Source organism: Vombatus ursinus, unplaced genomic scaffold, assembly GCF_900497805.2.
Source record: "Vombatus ursinus unplaced genomic scaffold, bare-nosed wombat genome assembly UNPS02014786.1, whole genome shotgun sequence".
Taxonomy (NCBI): Eukaryota; Metazoa; Chordata; class Mammalia; order Diprotodontia; family Vombatidae; genus Vombatus; species Vombatus ursinus.
In genome coordinates, this window is record NW_020954564.1 from 43,453,076 (window position 1) to 43,473,848 (window position 20,773).

General features: G+C 37.7%; 1 protein-coding gene across 1 annotated transcript in view; it reads right to left on the reverse strand.

The window, feature by feature from the left end:
• LOC114047399 (tubulin polyglutamylase TTLL11-like) overlaps positions 1–20,773 on the reverse strand; it is a 237,933-nt gene that overhangs the window by 76,372 nt on the left and 140,788 nt on the right. The window contains exons 9-10 of the mRNA XM_027868228.1: positions 13,651–13,701; positions 10,597–10,695 (exon numbers count right to left, since the gene is read on the reverse strand). Of these exons, the coding sequence (XP_027724029.1) occupies positions 10,597–10,695; positions 13,651–13,701 (150 nt within the window). The remainder of the gene's footprint in view (positions 1–10,596; positions 10,696–13,650; positions 13,702–20,773) is intronic.

The following is a 20,773-nucleotide window of genomic DNA, read 5'->3' on the forward strand; positions in this document are numbered from 1 at the left end:
ATGCAGTTAAAATCAGAAGGATTACAGTTAAACTCTATGTTTGCAGCATATTTCTTTGATAAAGGAATAATATTTAAGATATGTAAGGAATGGATTCAAATGTATAAGAATAATTTCAGTCTTTTTTTCAGTCATGTTCCACTCATTGTGACCCCATTTGAGATTTTCTTGGCTAAGATACTGGAGTGGTTTGCCATTTCCTTCTCCAGATCATTTTACAGATGAGGAAACTAAGGCAAATAGGGTTAAGTGACTTGCCTAGGATCACATAGCTAATAAGTGACTGAGGCCAAATTTGAACTCGGAAAGATGTCTTCCTGCCTCCAGGTCCAGCAGTCTATCCACCGGGGCACCTCCCTGCCCTATAAGAACAATAGTCGTTACCAATAAATAAATGGTCAAAGGATATGAAGAGGCAATTCTCAAAGGAAGAAATCCAAGCTATCAATAACCATATGAAAATTTGTTCCAAATCATTTATAAGTGAAATGCAAATTAAAACAGCTCTGAGGGTCTACCTCACACCCATCAAGTTGGCAAAAAAAAGGGGGGGAGGGGGATTAAAATTGTTTGGAAGGACAGGCACACTAATGCATTGTTGATACTATGGTGAATCAGTCCACTCATTCTGGAAAGCAATTTGGAATAGTATCAAAAAGTCACCAAAATGTGTACATTCTTTGACATACTAAGCCTATACCCCAAAGACATAAAAGAAAGGAGGAAATGACCCATATGTATATATATAAAAAAATTCTAACAGCAGGGGTTTTTGTTGTTGACAAAGAATGGGAAACTAAGGGAAGTGGCTCGAAATAGAATTCATAATGGAAACATTTGGGAAGTGGCTGAACAAGTAAAATGTAATGAAATATTATCGCACTATAAGAAATGATAAAAAGGATAAATTCAAAGAAAACTGGAAAGACATACAAACTGATGAAGAATGAAGAGAGAAGATCTGAGAGAGCAATTCATACAGTAACTACAACATTGAAAAGATAAATTTTTTAAAACTTAAGAATTCTGATCAATGCAATAACCTCTGGAGTCATGTCTCTAGCCCAACAATGAAGCCTGACAAAGATCCATATTCTGCATCTATCTTGTAAGCACCTAATTATTTATATGTTGTCTTTGCCTCTAGAATGTAAGTACCTTGAGGGACTCTTTGTGCCTTTCTTTGTATCCCTAGTGCTTACTATTGTGGTAGGCACATAATAAATGATTAATAAATGCTCATTAAATGACTGACAAATGTTCAGAATGAAATATACATTTTCAGACATTGCCAATGTGCTAATTTGGTTTGTGTGACTGTTTATTTGTTAGAAGTTTGTTTTGTTTTGTTTTTTATTTTGGAAGCCTCGATAGGAAGGAGAGATGGTGACATCAAATAAAAGGAAAGATTAGAGGGTCATTGTAGATTTTTTTTTAATGCACAGAAGAGAACACAAGGAGTTCAGAAAGGGACACAGAGAAGCAGAAAACTTAGATTCTCTTAAAAAATGTACAAGCTATATGTAATAAAGATTTGTGGTTTCAGGTACAATCCTCTTTTTCTGTTCCATGTATATGGAAATGCTCATGTTTCTTGATTTTATAAAAATTAAAAAGAAAAAAAAAGACAACCACCACCTACTTAAAATTTTTATTTAGGAGCAGCTCTGCACAAGGGAAAAGGAGGAAGAAAATTTTCTTTCTAACCTCATCTCCCTTTTCTTCTTTTCCTTTTCTCTACCCCTCTTTCTCCCATATTCTCTCTTCTTCCTCTTCTTGTCCCTTCCTCTCCACCTCTCCCTGGTTCTTCTTCTGCATTTTGTGTTTCCTCGCCCCAGGACTCAAAATTCAAGCTTACAACTATTACTATTACAGTTTCACTATACTACGGACAATGTTATTTCAATGGAATCTACCAATCAATAAGCACTTATTAAACATCTACTAAATGTTTAGTATTGTGCTTGATGCTGGGGATATAAATACAAAGATGCAATCCCTATACTCAAGAAGTCAAGTTTCAAACAACTGATTTACAAATGAGTTTTAAGGAAACAAACAGTTCCAAAACTGAGGACCACTCATATACTAAACTCTAGTGCTCAGGAGTAGGGGTAAATTGGACTATGTTAAATTCTGGTAACCAGCACTTCCTATCGACTAAAACAGACGTCTATACGTTGATAATAGCTTATGCTTTCTGGAACGCTTTAAGATGTGCAAATTGCTTTCTTTACAGTGATCTTGTGTTAGATAGGTTTTTTCAGATGATAAAAATGAGGTTCAAAAACAGGTCAAGTGACCCGGACGCGGTCATGATCAGGTAAATGTTGGAGCCAACGCTGGAACTCAGAACTGCTGATTTGGGGTAATAGTAGGGTATGGTGTAAAGAGCCTTGACTGGAGTCAGAGAACCAGGGTTCAAATCCCATCTTTAACTATGTCACTTTGGTTTTCTGGGCCTTAGTTTCTTTGTTTTGTTTTGTGTAACACGGATACTATGAGGAGGTTGGGCTAGATGGTCTCTGAGGCCCCCTTTCAGCACTAGTTCCATGACCCAGTGACTTCAAAGCCAGTGTTCTCTTTTTTTGGTAACTTCTGTATTCAATGTTTGAACACTCTGTTTTAATGTCTTTTCTAGCTCTGAGTCACTATAATAAGAATAGTAATAATAATGGCTGCTCACATTTCTATAGTATTCTCAGATTTATTTCTCTCTAGAGTAGGGGTGGGAAACCTGAGGCCTCGAGGTCGCAGGATCCCCACCCCTGCTCCAGACTTTCCCCTAAATAACCCTGGTCAGTACTATGAGTATTATTGTCATTCTAAGGTAGAGTACTTCCCTGACAAACATGCTTTTTTATATCATTTTGAGAGGGACACGTTCCCCCCTCAATATAATCTTAATAAAATTGGATTTCAAAGGAGAAAAATGGAGAAGACTTAAAAATTAGGCATGCATATTAGCAATCATGTCCAGAGAGGATGCCTAACTTTTTCTTTGTGCAATCTGAATTCCCTTAACATAGAATTATTGTCAAAATTCATTACAGTACTTTAAACTTCTCTTGTCATTACCCAATTCCCCAAGCAGAGAGTCAGGCAGTTTGCAATGGTGTTTCTTCTAGAAGTATTGGTTGTTTACTCCTCATACTGCTTTTTTAAAGTGATTTCTCCCCTGCTGATTCCAGAAGATGTCTAAAGGCCTTACAAGTTCAAAAATTTGAAAAGACTCAGATTTAAAGACCACTGGCTGTATTCACATTTCCTCTATGCATATGCAGGGCATGTCATTAATAAGAAGGAAGGTACCCACTAGGGAATAGAGAAATTCTAGCTTTTATTATAGTGACTTTGCTAGTTGACAGCATTTACTGTTCCTCCTCAAGGTCTATTCAAGATGAGGAGAACTAACAGCATATTCTTTCTCTCTCTGTAACATTGTACAATTAAGATAGACAAAAAAAAATCTTAGAAATAAAAGGGATCTTAGAACACAGAATGTAAGAACACGGGACACAACTTGACTAGAAGTGAATTTAGAATTTAAAAAAAAAAGACTGTTAGAGCTACAAATGACAAAACATAAGAATGTGAGAGGTGGAAATGTTTGAAGGAAGTTATAAATTATCTAGTCTAACACATTGTTTTAGTAGCCTTTACCAATCATTTTCTGTACAATAGCCCCACGAATGAGGGAGTTAAATTATTATCATTTTTTTAAGGAAACTGAAGCTCAGCAAATTGAAATGGCTTGCCTAAAATTATGTGGATAGTAATAGTAATAATAACAGTTGAGGTCGGCATAGCACTTTGCAAAGTTTTCACTGCTTTCTATATATTATCTTACTTGATCCTCAAAATAAGAGGTAATAGGAGATGACATAATCCTCATTTTGAAAGTGAGAAAACAGAATCAAGTAAGGAAAATTACTTGCCCAAGGTCATAAGACCAGTCAGGATTGGAATCAGATTCCAAACCCAGCTCCTCTGATTCCAAGTGAAGCCCTCTTCCCATGATGCCATGCTGATTCTTAGTTCAAAAGCTATCTAAACTTTTGGAGCTAGCCTCCTTAAAAGCCTAGTAATTGTAAATGCCAGCCCATTTCCCGCTATGACAAGCTTGTCATGCAGGGTTTGCAAAAGCATCTTGTCTTTGGAAGCTGACTGTTATTGTAGGCTAGCTCTATGGATAATAGCATGATTTTCACATCCACATAAATGACCTGCTCACTGAAGCTGAATTTCTATTTGTGACTGATTTCTTGAAGTAGAAGAGAACTTTCCAAAATTTGAACAACATATATATTAGGTCCAATCTCTTCTCATTGTTGCCATCCGGAAATATGACACTTTCTACCTTACCAGGAAGCCAGGGAAGTGAAAGAGATTGTTCTCAAACCAGTGTGTTGGTAGAACTAGCCCAAGAACTCAGGTCTTTTGCCTTCAGCTCAGCTACATTTTTCACTGTATTGTACCATAATAGTTTACATTTGTTTGCATTTTAAGATTTAAAACATGTTTTCCTTACACCTACTCTTTGAGGTAGATAATGAAACTAGGCTCCATCAAGGTTATGCTTAATCCTGCAAGGAAGTCAATTCTCAATTCATACATATGGATTGGAGGAGCATGAGCTAGGAGGATAACCTACAATTTCACACTTCCAAGTTAATCAACTCCAGTAAGGCTGCTGTAAATTTGACTAGAAAACTTTATTCCCCCACACATACCAATGATCCTTAGGCCATAGACACAGACAGACTGGAAGGATTTGAGATGATTTCAGATACAGACAAGAAAGTGAGGATGTCCCACATGGAAACTGAAATACCTTGGTATGGCATAGGAAAAGAGGCAAAAGGCTGAGTAGATGTGACAGGCTGTTAGCAGCACAGCAGTGGAAAAAATGGGATTTGGGAGTCAGAAGGACTGGTTTGTGACTCTAGTTCATCCACTTGCCAGCTGTGTGACCCTGAACAAGTTGTTTTCCTTCTCAGAGCCTACTTTCTCATCTATAATGTAGAAACAATAATAATTGCACTGTGAGCCTCACAAGGTAGATCTGAGGAAAGTAATTTATAAACCTAATTGTGCTATAGAAATGTTATTGCCATTAATATTATTTTACATTTACGTTAGCACTATGTAGACTACCGTCAGAAGTGAAGGAACAGCTGGAAACAAATGGAAGCCCTCTATAAGGGTAATAACAACTCATATTTATATTGAATTTTAAGGTTGGCAAAGAACTTGACAAGCAAAATAGCTTAGTATTATTCTAAGACTAAAAAGGCTCCTACATTTTATAGGTGAAGATACTGAGACACAGAAGGGTGAATAATCTGTCCAAGGTCACACAGTAAGTTACTGACAACATAGTTGAGCTTGTTTGTGGTAACACAGAAACTCAGATTCAACCAAGACTGCCTATCTGACAAATAAGTGGAGGCTTTGCCCTTCCCCTCTGGTGAAATAACCTCCTCGTACCAGTGTATTGGCGGAACCAGCCAAGAACTCAGGTCTTCTGCCTTCAGCTTGGCTATATTTTCCACTGTATTGTACCATAATAGCTCACATTTGTTTGCATTTTAAGATTTTAAAAGTGTTTTCCTCACACCTATCCTTTGAAGTAGATAACAAAAGTATTGCTCTGCCCATTGTACTGATGAGCTAATAGATTCAGAGAGGGGAAGTGCCTTGCTAAGAACCACACCACTATTAAACGTTAGAGTTGAGCCTGGGACGACCCAAGACCCAGAGCTCTTTCCGTGACACTAGGCCATACATACCACCCCACTAGTTCTGTTTCCTCCTAAGACTGGCTGGTGATGGGAAATACGATGTGTTTCATGACACCGCGTTAGCCAGGCCACTGAACTAACAGCAAAATCTCTGACTCCCAGGATAAATATAATGCAATTATACTAAAGTGAAGCAGATGAATTCCTCAATTAACAGGGAATACAATGACCAATTTATAATGTGTTATGTTACAAGCACAGAATAATAATGGTAGTTTACATTTGTGTAATGCTTTATTGTTGCGAAAGCACTTTACATTTATCAACTCATTTTATCCTCACAACATCCCTGTGAGGTAGGCAGGACAAAGATATTATCACCATTTTCTCAGTGAGAAAACTGAGGACTAAATAGATGCCACCTCTATAAATGAAAATTTATCACCCATTCTTTATTGCTCTCATTTATTTAACATGAATCCAGTGTTGGGAATACAATCTAGGATTTGTTATTTTAACAGTTTCTAATTTTTTGTTTAGGTGACACCCCTCCTGTTAAATCCACCATCTGTGAGAGTTGGAGGTCAAACAGTTCACCTCTTACATTTTGCAGACTGAAGGGAAGTGATGTGTCTAAGATCCCATAATAATTTAGTTCCTAGGCTTCCTGATTCCCAGAGCAATGCTCTTTCCACCACAACACTAGAACACAGAATCTTCATTTAGAACTGGAAGGGACTTTCAAGTACAAAATATTAGAGCTAGAAGAGAGCTTAGAATACAGAACACTGGAGCATATTACGTATACTATGATCTAGAAGAAATTCTTGAGATCATCTCTGTCATTTAACAGATAGAGAAATTAAGACCCAGAGAAGGGAAGTCACTTTCCCAAGCTTACATGTTGGGAAGCAGAAAATTCAGGACTATATTTCATGTCTTCTATGTCCACAGCATAAATAATAATGGTGATGACTGTCATTATATATATATATATATATATATATACATATGTACATACATACATATAAAAAACATTTTTAAAGTGCCTTCAATGTTTGCAAAGTGTTTTACATACATTATCTCATTTGAGCAACATTTCATATGACTACTTGAGTGGTAAGAGAGCCAATTTGGAGACTCAGTCTTTCAAGAGATACCAGGCAAAAAACTTGAGAGAAGACATTTTTTTAAATGTCACTATGTTCTTATCTTCTATGCAACACATTAGAGTCAAAATATTTTAAGACTAGTCAACTGATTCAGTTGGTTAGAATGTGGTGCTAGAAGGAATGAGATTATGCGTGAGTGAAGAATCATAGTATATTGGAAAGGGCATTGATAAGGGAGTCAGAAGAAATGAGTTTAAGTCATAGCGCTGCCAACTTACTTGCTCTGTCACCTTGGGTAAAATCATTTTGGTCTTCAGTTTTTTCCTCTATAAGATAAAGGAATTGAACTAGATGATCTTTAAAGTCCCTTCCAGTTCAAATATTTTGTGATTCTGATTTCATAGAAGTAGGAACTTTCCACTGGTATAATCCACAACCATCCAAACCTTCTCAACCTTTTACTCACAACTCTTGTTCACATTCTCATGCAAATCCTCCATAGAGGAAAACCTCTTTAAGGTGCTGAAAGTCTTCTGTTTTGTTTTTTTTTTTAAATATTTTATAGAATGTCTTGAAACACTCAGAAGCACCACCTATTCATTGTGATCCCTTACATGCACCACAGGATTACCCCATCTCCTCTTCTGGTCACACAAGTCTTTTAATACCTCTTTACTCAGAGGTAGAAGGAACAAAGGTGATTACCTAGTGGAACTCTTTCATTTTAAAGATGAGAAACTGAGTGGAAGTGGGCTTCTTCTTAGAGTACTTTGGGATCTCAGGTTAAGGGACTCCTCTTTTCTTTTTTTGTGTTCTCTGAGGTCTTAGGGTCCCTCAGGGCTTACTGGGGCCTTTGTAGAAGATGCAGAATGAAGGGGTGTTAGGCCACTGGCAATGTGCCTCAAACTGCAGGAACCAAAGAAGAAGTCTATAAACTCCCTTCTATAGGCACATTTTATTTGTGTGCTTATTTTATAATATTACAATTTATTAAAGATTAATGTATATCAATTATTGTGTGTATTCATGTATGTTGTTTGCTATTCTGAAAGATTATAATTTTGTTAGTTAATTCTTTTAAATGTATTTTTTCCTCCATTGCTTAATTCTGATCCAAAACTACTTGTAAAAAAGGGTAAATTGAGTTTGTATTCTCACAGAAAATTCAAAATGTATATTTCCATGAAAAAACGAAATAAAAGGTCATAGGAAAAAATTATACAATTTATTATAGATCACTTTAAAATCTCTGTTTAAAATCTTTGCTGTTTAAATTTTTTTTATTGGTCTTACTGGTATCTATTTGCTTTTCTAGTAGAAAACAAAGCTTCAAGATTCTAAACAAGCAGACAAATGTCTGGTAAAATAAGCTCCTCAGAAAACAGTTCTGGTATAATTAAAACAAAACAAAACAAAAAAAACCCTAAACCATGAAAGAGGGCTTGTTGTAGTAGTGGAGGGCAGATGTAGTGGTTGCTAGGGAACCAACTACATGGAGATAAGGCAAATAGCCAGCTAGGAAGGATGGAGAGTGAGATCTTTCATAAGGAGATAAATAAGTAAATAAGTAGAAGTAGTCTAATTGAGAAAAGGTTAAGTTTAAAAAAAAAAAAAAAACTAGTCATGGGGAATTTTACCGCAGCATGGAGATGTTCATGCCTAGTTAAATTTATTCTTCAGTCACTTGGGTAGGGATCAAGGAAAGTCAGAGGGAATAATGACTATTTTGGCTTATGTGGAGCCATCTTGAATCAATTCCAAAAGCTCAGGCATGAGAATCATTAATTGTTTCTAAGCCAGAGAAATACAGTGAACTAGAAGTTTGGGACAAACTGCTGGAGGAATTTTTGCCACTAAGCAGTTATAAAGTCCTAGAGCTTCTCTAACTGACTATGGACTCAAGAGTCTAACATCATTGTAAAGATTTTGTGTGAATTAGAAAGAAATATTCCATACAAATTTGGAGATGAGACCAGGGCCAGATAAATGTAGATTATAAGCTCTTCTTGTGTAAGGGTTGGGTTGTTTTTTATCTTTGTGTCCCCAGCACTTAACACAGCACTTGAACAGAATAGGTGCTTAATAAATGTTTATTGAATTGAATTGCTAAGAGTTTTTACTGGAGTTAATTTTACTGAGGTTATTTGGCAGATGGCTAAATTTGTTCCCAGCTAAAATCTCCCTAAGCAATTAGTGTTTATTTTGATAAATAATCACCTCTTTTTTACAATGATAGACCTGGAAATAAATGTGATATTACTGCTAAGATCAACAGATTCTGAGTGAGTAGAATTCTCTGAATATTTGTAATGAGTACACAAGTCTATGTTAGGAAGTCTAGTTTTGTTGGAGAACGCCAAAGAAGCCTGTTAACATTTTCATACATGGCCAATGTGTTGATGGGTTTTGCTTGACTTATTTGTTAAAATGATTAGTTTCTAGATAAAAGAATAAAATATTTAAAAATACTCAAAAGAAAACAAAAAGCATTTCAGAAGAGGACACAAATCACGATTTTGTTAATGCCTTGTTAAATTTAATGCATACTTTTGAAAAACACTAACAACAGTTCATAGGTTCATATATAATCTTTTCTGTTCTTTGCATATTGAAATATTTGTATTGATGATCAAATTCACAATAAAAAAGACAATTTAATTGTCAAAAAGTCTCTATTTAAAAGATTGACTAATTATCAACTCTCTAATTTAGAGATCACATCTATTTGCCCTAAAATGTACTTTTGGAATGGGTGAAAAGTAGGCACTTAATGAGTATTTGTTTGACTGAGTATGTGACTAGACAAAGGCAGCAAAGGTAATTCCTTGAACTGTGGTACTAGGTAGACACCAACATGATTACAAAGCGTAATTAAGGGATTTGATTCCTGTAATAGTTAGTGAGCTTTCCCTTCTATAAAGAAAGGGCAGAGAAAATCACTTTTATCTTGTTTATAATTTTCACATGCACTAATAAATTGTTTTGTGTTGGTTATATATATATGTATATATATTCATTTAAATCTATATCTATAGATATGGATATATAACTATAGATAAAGATCTATATCTTATTTCTCTACAGAATTCAGCACCAAAATGGCAGGGACCCTATTATGTTCATCTTATTATCTTCAATACAATAAATAGAATCATAGGATTTAGAACTAGAAGAGCCTTTAGGGCTCAGCTTGTGTAACCCCCTCATTTTACAGGAAATAAAGGCCCAGATGACCTAAGTGACTTGCCCAAGGTCACAAAGTTATCTCAGGCTTTTCACTATTGTTGGATGAGTTTGGAAAGGCTGTCAAGTGGTGATCAAAAATGATACTGAGTCAAAATCCAATGACCTCCTACACTTTCGTGAAAAGAAAGGCCACAGTTGATAGATTATAAGCTCTTTGAGAGCAGGGACCATATCTTATTCATCTTGCCTCCCATGTAGCACCTATAACTTGCACATATTAAATACTTAATAAATCTATGCCAAATGACTACAAGCAGCCCAACTCAAGACTTCTAATCTCAAAGAAAACAAAAGAATTATTCCTACTTAAAATATCATTCCAGTTACAGATTTATGTCTATCCATGCACTACGTCCATTCCTATACAGGCCCCATCATTCTGACTGAAATAATATGGTACTTATGGGCTGTATTCACTTATAAAAAAACTCGAGCTATTCCAACTACAGCTAAGTACCACTAAATATAATGGAAGCTGCTCAACTGGTGAATACCTGACTATGGAAAACTTTGAAAACTGAAGCTTCGATGGAGACATTCTGTGAAAAATGGATGGGAATCTGCATTTTCTGTCCATAAAGATATCTGGAAAGCTGAAATCAAAAAGTAGAATGAGCTATTGAGCAAGTCAGAAACATATTATATAGTAGACACATGATTGCCTTGAATTTTTACCTTGCTCTGTGACCTTGGGCAAGTCACTTCATCTCTCTGTGCCTCAGTTTCCCCCTCTCTAACCTGAGGAGTTTGGACTAGATGCTCTCAAAGGTAAATGCCTTTTAAGTCTAACAGTTAATTAGCTGCACTCTGGAGTGCTTCATCCCTGGTTGGACTCCAGAGCTTTGGGGAATGGGACGCTCTAAATTCACTGCTTTATAAAGGAAAAATGGGTTACCCCATTATTCTATTCTGCCAGCAAGCCCCCGGGACTTGACTTGCTGGTATCCTGCATCATTTCATTGTTGCCACCACATTCCCTACCCCTAAATTCTTCTTTAATCACATTGCATTCACTTCTGATACAGCTTCTATAGCCAGAGATGGGGATGGGTCTTCTATGACCAGGAGGTTAGGGGGCACTCCTAGTAGGATACAGGGTCAACAGGTAAGCTAGGCAGCAAGGAGGGAAAGGTAGCCTATGTCTCACGGCTCTGTATCAAAGACCACTAGTCACTTCGCTCAGGTAGCTGCCTCTCTCCCTCTGGACTCCAGATCAGGCAAACTTGATTCTCTAGGGCAAAAGACCTGGATAGGGATTATCCAGGAAGTTGATGCAGGATGGCAAAGGGAAAGAGTTGTGCCCCAGGGGAGGAAGCTGTATCTAGGGCAGAATTTTGGTACCACCAAAATAAGTCTGAGGTAGAGGACACAGGGCTTTCTTTTTTTCTGCTTCTTGAAAAATGCACTTAATCGTTATTTTAAAGAATTTTACTGCTAAATACTACAAGGAAATATGGGGACTGGTGATAATTTACAATATCCACCAAAGAGGAAAGTTTACAAGTTACAGAGGTCTTATCAGGTAATACGGGTCTTCCAACATAATGCTTTTGAAACTAGGCCTTACTCTTTCTTAGTTCCCTCTGCCCCTTATTTTAGATCTTAGTTCTTAACCTTGAAGCCAGGTGACCCAATATTGCCTGGGCTAGAAGTTGGATCAATTTTAGGGGAGGCAGCCCACCTGATAAAATGTAAGAATAAGAAGTCAGGAGACTTCTGAACTAAGAGTCAGGAGATCAGGGTTCAAGTTCCAACCCTAAAATTTAATATTTTTGTTATCTTGAGCAAGTCATTTCACCATTTTTGAATCTCAATTTGCTCACTGGTAAAATGTTGATAATAATCCTTGCGCTATCTGCCCCATAGAGGTATTTTGAAGGAAGTGCTTTGTAAATCTTAAAAGTACTACAGGAATTTGAGGTATAATAATGATGATGATGATGATTATACTTCTAGCCAGTGGATTTGGCTTGGTAATGTGTATCTCAGTGGTTCTAGATTATGATCTTAAAATCCTTAGCTGTGGGTGTAGAAACTCAGTATACAGGCAGGAAAAAGGAAAACTTTTTCTAAATTCTTCTTTCTCACCAGATGATACCTTCTCCTAGGTAGGTATCTAGCCAGCAAGGAAGTGTCCATCAACCTATGTCTTCCAGCCATAGGCCTTAACATCCTGTTCTTTCACCCTGACTTCCTAGATAGGAAAGATCCTACTTATGTGACCTCTAAAGATTTCTTCTCCAGAGTTTTCATCTGAAATAAATGTATAGTCCCATATCCCCCTGTATCTCCCTACACTGGTTTCTAGGACCCCCTTTTTCTGGCATCCATGGGTCTCAGGGAACACAAACTTTGACCTCCATGAATCCCTTCTATAAGCCTGACAATCTCATGATGCTATCGATACTCTCTGTATGGGATCTTTCCCTAAACACACAGAACCACACAGTTTTGAAGTTGGAGGAGACCTTAGAGTTCACAGCATCCAATTCAAATCTTAGCAGAAATTATTTCTATAACATCCAAAACAAGAGGCCATGCAGCTTTCACTGGAATATTCCAATGATGAAGAATACACTAATCTCAGAATCAGTCCATTCCCCTTTTGGGACAGTTGTAATAGGAGTTCTGTCCTTTTAGCAAGCCAAAATCTGTTTCTCCATAACTTTCACCCATTTGTACTAGTTCTACTCACTTGAGACAAGTAGAACAAGTGCTTTCACATGAAAGCCCTTTAAATAGATGAAAATAGCTATCATGATTTCCCAAATCATATTTTCTTCAGCACTAATACACTTGATTCCTTTGACTGATCCTCATTCGGAGTCTCCCTTCATTTTTCCCACCATCTTGGTAACTCTCCTCTGTACATCTTCCAGTTTGTCACCATTCCTCCTAAACTAGCAAACTATGTCTAGAACTAAACAGAGCAGTCCAGATGAGGTCTGAGTAGGGAGAGGATAGTGGGACTTCATCTTCCCTGTTTTAGATACCAAACCTATATTAGTGCAGCCTAAGATTTATTTTTCCTGTTCTAACTCTGCTAGCCTCCTTAGACTGCCCAGCTCTCTCTTCCCTAGAGCCCATTTCATTAGTAAAGCTTAGATAATACCCACACCCTATGATCAATGAACAATTGATACCTGTCCTTGGCCTAGAGACTTGCTCCAACCAGTTCCCAGTTCATAGACTGCTGAGTAATGGTTCGGGCTGGGGATGGGGAGGTGAGTGAGTTATTCAAAACTAGGTTTACAGCTGTGTGACTTATTTTCCACCCCTTAAACCTAAAGAAAATAATATAAAAATATCTCCCATCCTATGACTGAATAGGGCAGGGTCATATGCCATATATAGTTAAATTTAAAGTTTTATGAAATGGTTGCTGTGGAACAATACTTAGCTAGATATATCTAAATTATATCTATCCAATTGTTCAGCTAGATTAGAGAATTTGCCATGAGCCATCCATAAAGTGATGTAGTAGAAAGAGCAAGGAATTTGGAGTCAGAAGACTTGGTTTCAAATTCTGGCTCTGCTACTTACTATACTGTATGAGCTTGGGCAAGATTCTTCCCCTCTCTGGGCCTCTGCTTCCTTGTCTGCAAAATGAGGGGCATTAGAATAAATGACTTCTAAGGTTCCTTCCCAGCTCTAAATTCAATGATTTTCTTTTCTTATAAATAAAACACTAAAATAGTTTTGTAAAGTGAATGTTGAATGCTTGGGCACAAAAACAATTAATTCCCAGGAGATCAGGGTTCTGTCCTGGGCCCTTTTCTCTTCTCCCTTTATACTACTTCACTTAATGATCTCATCTGTTCCCATGGATTTAATTACCATCTCTATATTGATGATTCTCAATTCTACTCATCCTGATTTTGCCTCTCTTCTGACCCCTAGTCTTGCAGTTCCAACTGCCTTTCAGACATCTTGAAGTGGATGTCCAGTAAATTCGACATATCCAAAACAGAATTCATTTTCTTTCCCTCTAAACCCTCCTGACCCCCAACTTCCCTATTACTGAAGAAGACAACACTATTCTCTCAAGTCACACAAGCTTGCAACCAGTTGTTATTCTCAACTCCTCACTATCTCTCACCTCCCCGTATCCAATCCATTGCAGCACCTTTGCAACATCTCTCAAACATGCCCTCTTCTATTCTATGACACTACCACCACTCTGGTACATGCTCTTATCACCTCATCCCTGAATTATTGCAATAGCCTGCTAGTGGGTCTACCTGCCTCAAGTTTCTACCCACTCTGATCCATCCTCCATTCAGTCACTAAAGTGATTTTCCTGAAGCACAGGTCAGTCCATGTCACCCTCCCTCATCACTCCATTGGCTCCCTATTGCCTCCAGGATCAAAAACAAACTCTTCTGTCATTCAAATAAAGAAGACTGGAAAGGTAGGAACTATGGGATAAGTGGCTAAGGTAGGGGCTAAGTTTAGCCCCCTCCTACCTTTCCAGTAGTCTTCTTACACCTTTCTCTATGTTACATACTCTAAAACACTAGCTTTTGAATTAGGATATCTGAATCTGAATCCCAGCTCTGATTGCTAGATCTGTGACCTTGGGAGGTCTTATCTCCAAGCTTCAGTTTCCTTTTTTGCAAATGGGGATAATTATACTTATTCTACCTATCTCACAAAGTTGTTGTGGGAAAAGTACTTTGCATACTTTACAATGCTATAAAAATAGGAGTTATTATTTTCTTGGCAAAGCTAAAAGCCCCATTTAGGCAAATGGACAATGACCCAGTGGAAAGAGCCCTGAACTTCAAGTCAAAAGACCCGGATTCTAATATCAACTATTGTCACTAACTCATCATATAACTTTTGGCAAGTCACATCTCTTTCTCCTCAGATTCCTCGAATATAAAAGGGGAAAATAAAACTTGCATGCCCTCTTTCACAGGTATTGTGAATGCATATGTAGCCATTTTGGCGGAGTTATCCACATACTTCCATGTGCATTACAGACATCTGTTCAGAAAAAGAGTCAACTTTGTACCTCTTCTACTTTCTTGAGCCTCAGAAAAGCTTCAAGATGATTTTTATGAACTAACTCAGCTGTTATAAGACAAATGGGAAAATGGAAAAGAAAAGGAGAAGAAAGCCTGAGTCCTTTTCTAAATTCAAAACAAAACAAAACAAAACAAAACAAAACAAAACTACCCAGCAACACCTCAGTGGGAAGTATTCTCCAAGAGGAGGTACATTGTTCAGATGTTGGGCAAAAGGGAACACACAGGACCAATTCACCCAAACTTGACTAGGAGTGGGAATCAGGACTGTTAATTGACCAGGAGAGCATATATGTAAGTAAAATATTTTAAAATTTGTGCATTATAAGCCTGAGTTCTTATTAGGGAACCTGATAATCACTTTTAAAAAAAAATATTTATTTATTTTTAATTTCCAACATTGACTTTGATAATCACTCTTACAGGAACTACTAGCAGGGGTGGGAAACCTGTGAGTAAGAGGCCACATGAGGCCCTGCAGGTCCTCAAGGATGGCCCTTTGACTGAAGCCAAACTTCACAAAACAAAGGGCCGCACTTAAGGACCTAGAGGGTCACATGTGGCCTCAAGGCCACAAGTTCCCCACCCCTGTTAGACATTGATAGTTTCAAACGCCATCTGAAGCTAGTTGATACAACACTGGGCTTGGAGTCAATTTAAATCTAGCCTCAGATGCTAGCTAAGTGACCATGGCAAGTTACTTACCCTCTGTCTGCCTCAGTTTCCTGAACTGTAAAATGGGAATAGTAGCAGCACTTACTTCACAGGGTTGTTGTGAAGATCAAATGGGATAATATTTGTAAAGTGCTTAGAACAGTGACTGGCACATAGTAGGCACTTAATAAATGTGCATTCCCTTCCCCTTTCCTTTCTCATTTGAGCAGAGACAGATGAGCCAGATAAGTGAGAGGGAGGTACCCAATGTGTCTTGGGCTTTTTTTGTCAGTAGGGAGCCTCTAACACAAAAATTTTATACGTAAAATATTTTGTAAACCTCAAAGCACTATATTCAATATAACCATTTAAAGTACCTATTGTATATAGCACCCTGTGCTGGATACTAGGGGAGATACATGGTTTAGATAAGAAAAAGTCCCTAGAGGCAGCTAAGTGGCCCAGTGAATAGAGCACCAGCCCTGAAGTCAGAAGGACCTGAGTTCAAATCCGGCCTCAGACCAAACCCTTGACACTTACTAGCTATGTGACCCTGGGCAAGTCACTTAACCCCGACTGCCTGAAAAAACAAAACAAAATAAAAAAACAAACAAAAAAAGAAAAGTCCCTACCCATGTAGAGTTTAAATCTAGGAAGGTGATAAATAAATGATAGCTACTATTATTATCATCTTTCATCTAAGCCACTGAGCCTAGATAATGATAGCTATACTTCATTTAGAATCATATAATCATTTACTTAGAAGGGACTTTAGACATCTAGTTCAGAAGCTCTTAACTTGGGGTCTATGAACTTGTTTTTTAAAAAAATATTTCAATATCTGTTTCAATATAACTGGTTTCCTTTGTAATCCTATGTATTTTGTTTTAGACATTTAAAATATTGAGAAGGGATACATATGCTTCGTTATTCTGCCAAAACAGTACATGACACAAAAAAGGTTAAGAACCCCTGATTTAGTTCACATCTATCCTTTTCCAAATGAGAAAACTGAGGCCCAAAGACTTGAAGTGACTAACTGTCCAAAGTCACAACACCTATGTAATATTAGAGGCAAGACATAAACCAAGGTCCCTTGATTCCATATCCAAGACTCTTTTCATGGTACCACTGCCATCACCCGGCCCCTTCATTTTAACCCCCCATCCCACCATATCAATTGTTAGCCTAGTTATTAGGAAATAATAAGTATTTTGTGAAAAACAAGAAATGATCCTGGAAGTTACATAGGAATTTTCTGTTTTCTTCCACAATTTGGAAGAAAAATTCTAATTTTGAATTCCTTCAGAGAAAAAATCTTTGTATTTTATAGTGCTTAGAGACATCTATGGTATGGTAGAAAGAATACTAGGCAAAGAGTTGAGTCCTGGGTTCTAATGTTGGCTCTGCCATATAGCAAACCTATCTGAAACCATATTTCAAACTAACAAGGCCACTCCAGGCAAATCAGTTCTCTTGTTTGGGCCCCCTTATCTATAAATTGAGAAGTCCTGTACTAGATGACCTCTAAGGGTCCTACTGGTGCTAACATTCTATTTTCTAAAACTCATTTCTAATTCTAACATTCTAGGTCTAATTTATTTTCTAGCACTTTATTCTATGACCTAAAGAAGGTCATGTTTAGAAGGTCTATTTACTTGGGCTCTCCAGAATTGCTAGAATATTGCCTTATTTTGCCTGGTTTCCTCTCTGTCAGTAGAGTAGCAATGATTGATCAAATCATTTATCAAGTTCTTTCTTGGTTGGATTGCACAGTTTTTAGAAGTAGTTGTGATAGAGTGGAAAAGCCTGAACTAGGAACTAGGAGGTCTGGGTTCCAGTTCTGGCTCTGCCATTAACTGGTTGTTTGACCTTGAATAAGTCATTTCACCTTTCTTGGTTTTCCTATTGGTAAATGAGGGGGTTGGACTGCATTGAGGTCAATTCTAACATTCTATGCTCTACTATCATTACCTACTCTCCTCTGACATTGTATATTCTAAAGTTCCTTCCAACTCTAACATTCTATGCTAACAAGGTTAATTCTTATTCTAACACTCAATGTTCTACAGTCTTACACTTTGTGTTCTTTGTTCCAACATTCTATTTCCTCAGTCCCTTCTGGCTCTAACCTTTTATATCTTGACATTCTATGTTCTAAGATTCCTTCCAGCTCTGACATTTCATGATTTTTTATACATTTCTTCATTAATAAGCCTCATTCTTTGCTAGTATTAATAGACTCTTCCCCACTTGGGTTGGGAGGGCTTGGATTATTTATGAACCATGGGCTAAACTTGTAGAATTGTAGAATATTATAGAATAGTTGCCAGTCTGCATGAGTAGAGAGAATTTTTTCAATAGAAGTTTGCTACATGGATGAAATCATCAATCAGAACTGCCTCCCCACCACTACAAATACACACACATTACCAATTGAACATTTACTGCGTATTTACTCTTTGCAAAGGCTTGCAATACATATTGAGGAAGAATAAAGAGATGAAAAAGACATTCATTGTCTTTGCCCACAGAGAACTTACAGTCAAGTTGAGGAGGTAGAATACATAGACAAATAACTATGATATATATTAGAACATGGAAAGGCACAAGAGAGGCATAAAAAGCTGTGAGAGTTTAAAACAGTAATGTCAAACTCAAATAGAAATGGGGCCACTTAACTGTAAGTAAGGGTCCATGTGGCTGCATACTAACTTAGAAAATCACATATTAATGTTATCTATGGTTTATTGTTTTTATTCATTTTGTTAAATATTTCCCAATAATATTATAATCTGGTTCAGGCCACACTCTCATCAGGGCTGTAGGCCACATGCAACTCTGACATGTTTGACATCTCTGGTTTAAAAGATTCTGACTGAGGCTGAGGGAGAGGAACAGGAAGGTTCCACGAGTTCATAAAAGGCAGCTTAGTTTAGCAGAAAGAGCACTGGATTTAATCATAAGACCTGAGTCTTGTGAGAATCAAACCAACTCCATTTTGTGAACAACCTCCATTTTGAGACTTCAGTTTTGTTTTCCTGTAAATCACCTGATTTGGAGGAATTCCACCTGCTCACTCCCTCTCCCAACTCAGAAAGTCCCAAATCTAACCTCCACTAAGAAATCAAATAACATAACCCTATAACCCATTTTGTATATTGTTTATTGTTTTCTTTTAATATAAAAAAATCTGTGCAAAATCTGTATTCAGGGTCCTTGTGCCTGCTGAGGGGCCCTACACCTGATTTGTTCTGTAACTGCATACACCTCGCAAATAAATCACACAGCTCAGACTTTGTTTCCTCAGTCATAGATTCACTTGTGACAGTTGGCAATCAAAAAGGGACTTCAGAAGGGACCTCGACCCCCTGGACAGCCTTTTAGAATAACTCCCCAAAGTGAGCTCCAGTTGATTTCTTCACTGAGGAACTTCTTCATGGAAGACTGACCTAGAAGTTCAACTTCCCCTCAATATTGAATTCTTCCAACTGATGTAAGCCCCTACACTGCTGGGGAAGCTCCCACACTGTTGGGAAATCTCCCTTAAGGGAAAGATGGAATCCAATAATAGCATACCAAAAAGAACCCCTCTGGAAAAATTCCTTCTATCATGGGATCAGGGAAGACTCCTGATTCAACCAGGAATGACCAAAAAGGAAAAAGTGCTATTGAATTATGTGAAATTTGGTCTGAAAGTATAAAAGATTCAGTAATCTATTTTGGCCCCAATATGACACTTTTCACTCTTATAAATTTAAGAAATTACGGCTAGCCATTGAAAATAGCTCATTTCATATCAGATGCAATATTGACTTTTCTGGCTCACTTTATTTGATGGACTGTGTCTGACACCCCCTAAAAGGCTGTCTTCTTTATGTCTTGTCCTGCCTATTCCTTTCCAGTCTCTTAAATCTACCACCACTCTTTCTGTCACTTCAACTTCTCTACCTTACACTTCTAGGCATGCCGCTTGCAGAGAGCACAACTCCAATAGGCCAGCCACATTGTTCAAATGCCAAATGTACATTTGCCTAAAAGACTATTTTATGGAGAATTCATGCAAAGCAGGTGCTCACATGGTGGTCAGATGAAGTGATACAAGGACACTCTCAAGGTCTCTCTGAAGAACTTTGGAATTGATTGTGTGACATGGGAGCAACTGATAAAGGGCCACCCAACATGGCATACCTTCATCAGAGAAGGTGTTGTGCTCTATGACCAAGACAGAATTGCAGTAGCTCAAAAGAAACACGAGATGCACAAATTGAGAGACTCTCCAATCCAAATGTTCATGTGACTATTTGTGCCTGACCTGTGATAGAGCCTTCTGAGATTGTGTTGGTCTGATCAACCACAGTCAGACACACTGCAACTTTACTTCAACATAGTGATGTCATTTTGATCTTCTTTGAGCACAAAGGACAATCACCAAGGCATGCTGCTAAACAGGTATCCCCTTCTCCTTCTTCCTCTTCCATCTTACTCCCTCTGCCCCCATCTGGTGTAACAGGAGATTTGATCTCCTTTGAACATGAAGGACCTGTTGCAGGTGTCTTTCCTTTCTGGAAAAGGCTTCTACCTGATCCAATCAACCCAAATATTATTATCCATAATAAATCATCAACCTCTCAGTCTCTCTGATCTCTCTACATGGAGCAGAGATACTCCTAAATTTGATAAGGATCCTGGGGCTGTTATAAGCCAATTTCAGGCCATATTTAGAGGTTATAGTCTTAACTGGGGAGATGTAATTGATTTAATGGAGACCTTACTCTCTCTGGGGGAAAGAACTGCCATTACTGAGGCTGCAAATAGACAAAACCCAGTAGCAGGAGTACTTGCTGCCCCTGCAGGCCTTCCTAATTGGCAATCACAAGATCCTCACTGGAACCCTAACATTCTAGCTGACTATACCAGGCTACAGCAGGCTAGGAAATCTTTGATCAGAGGCATGGAAGAGTGCTATCCACTCTGAAAATTGGAG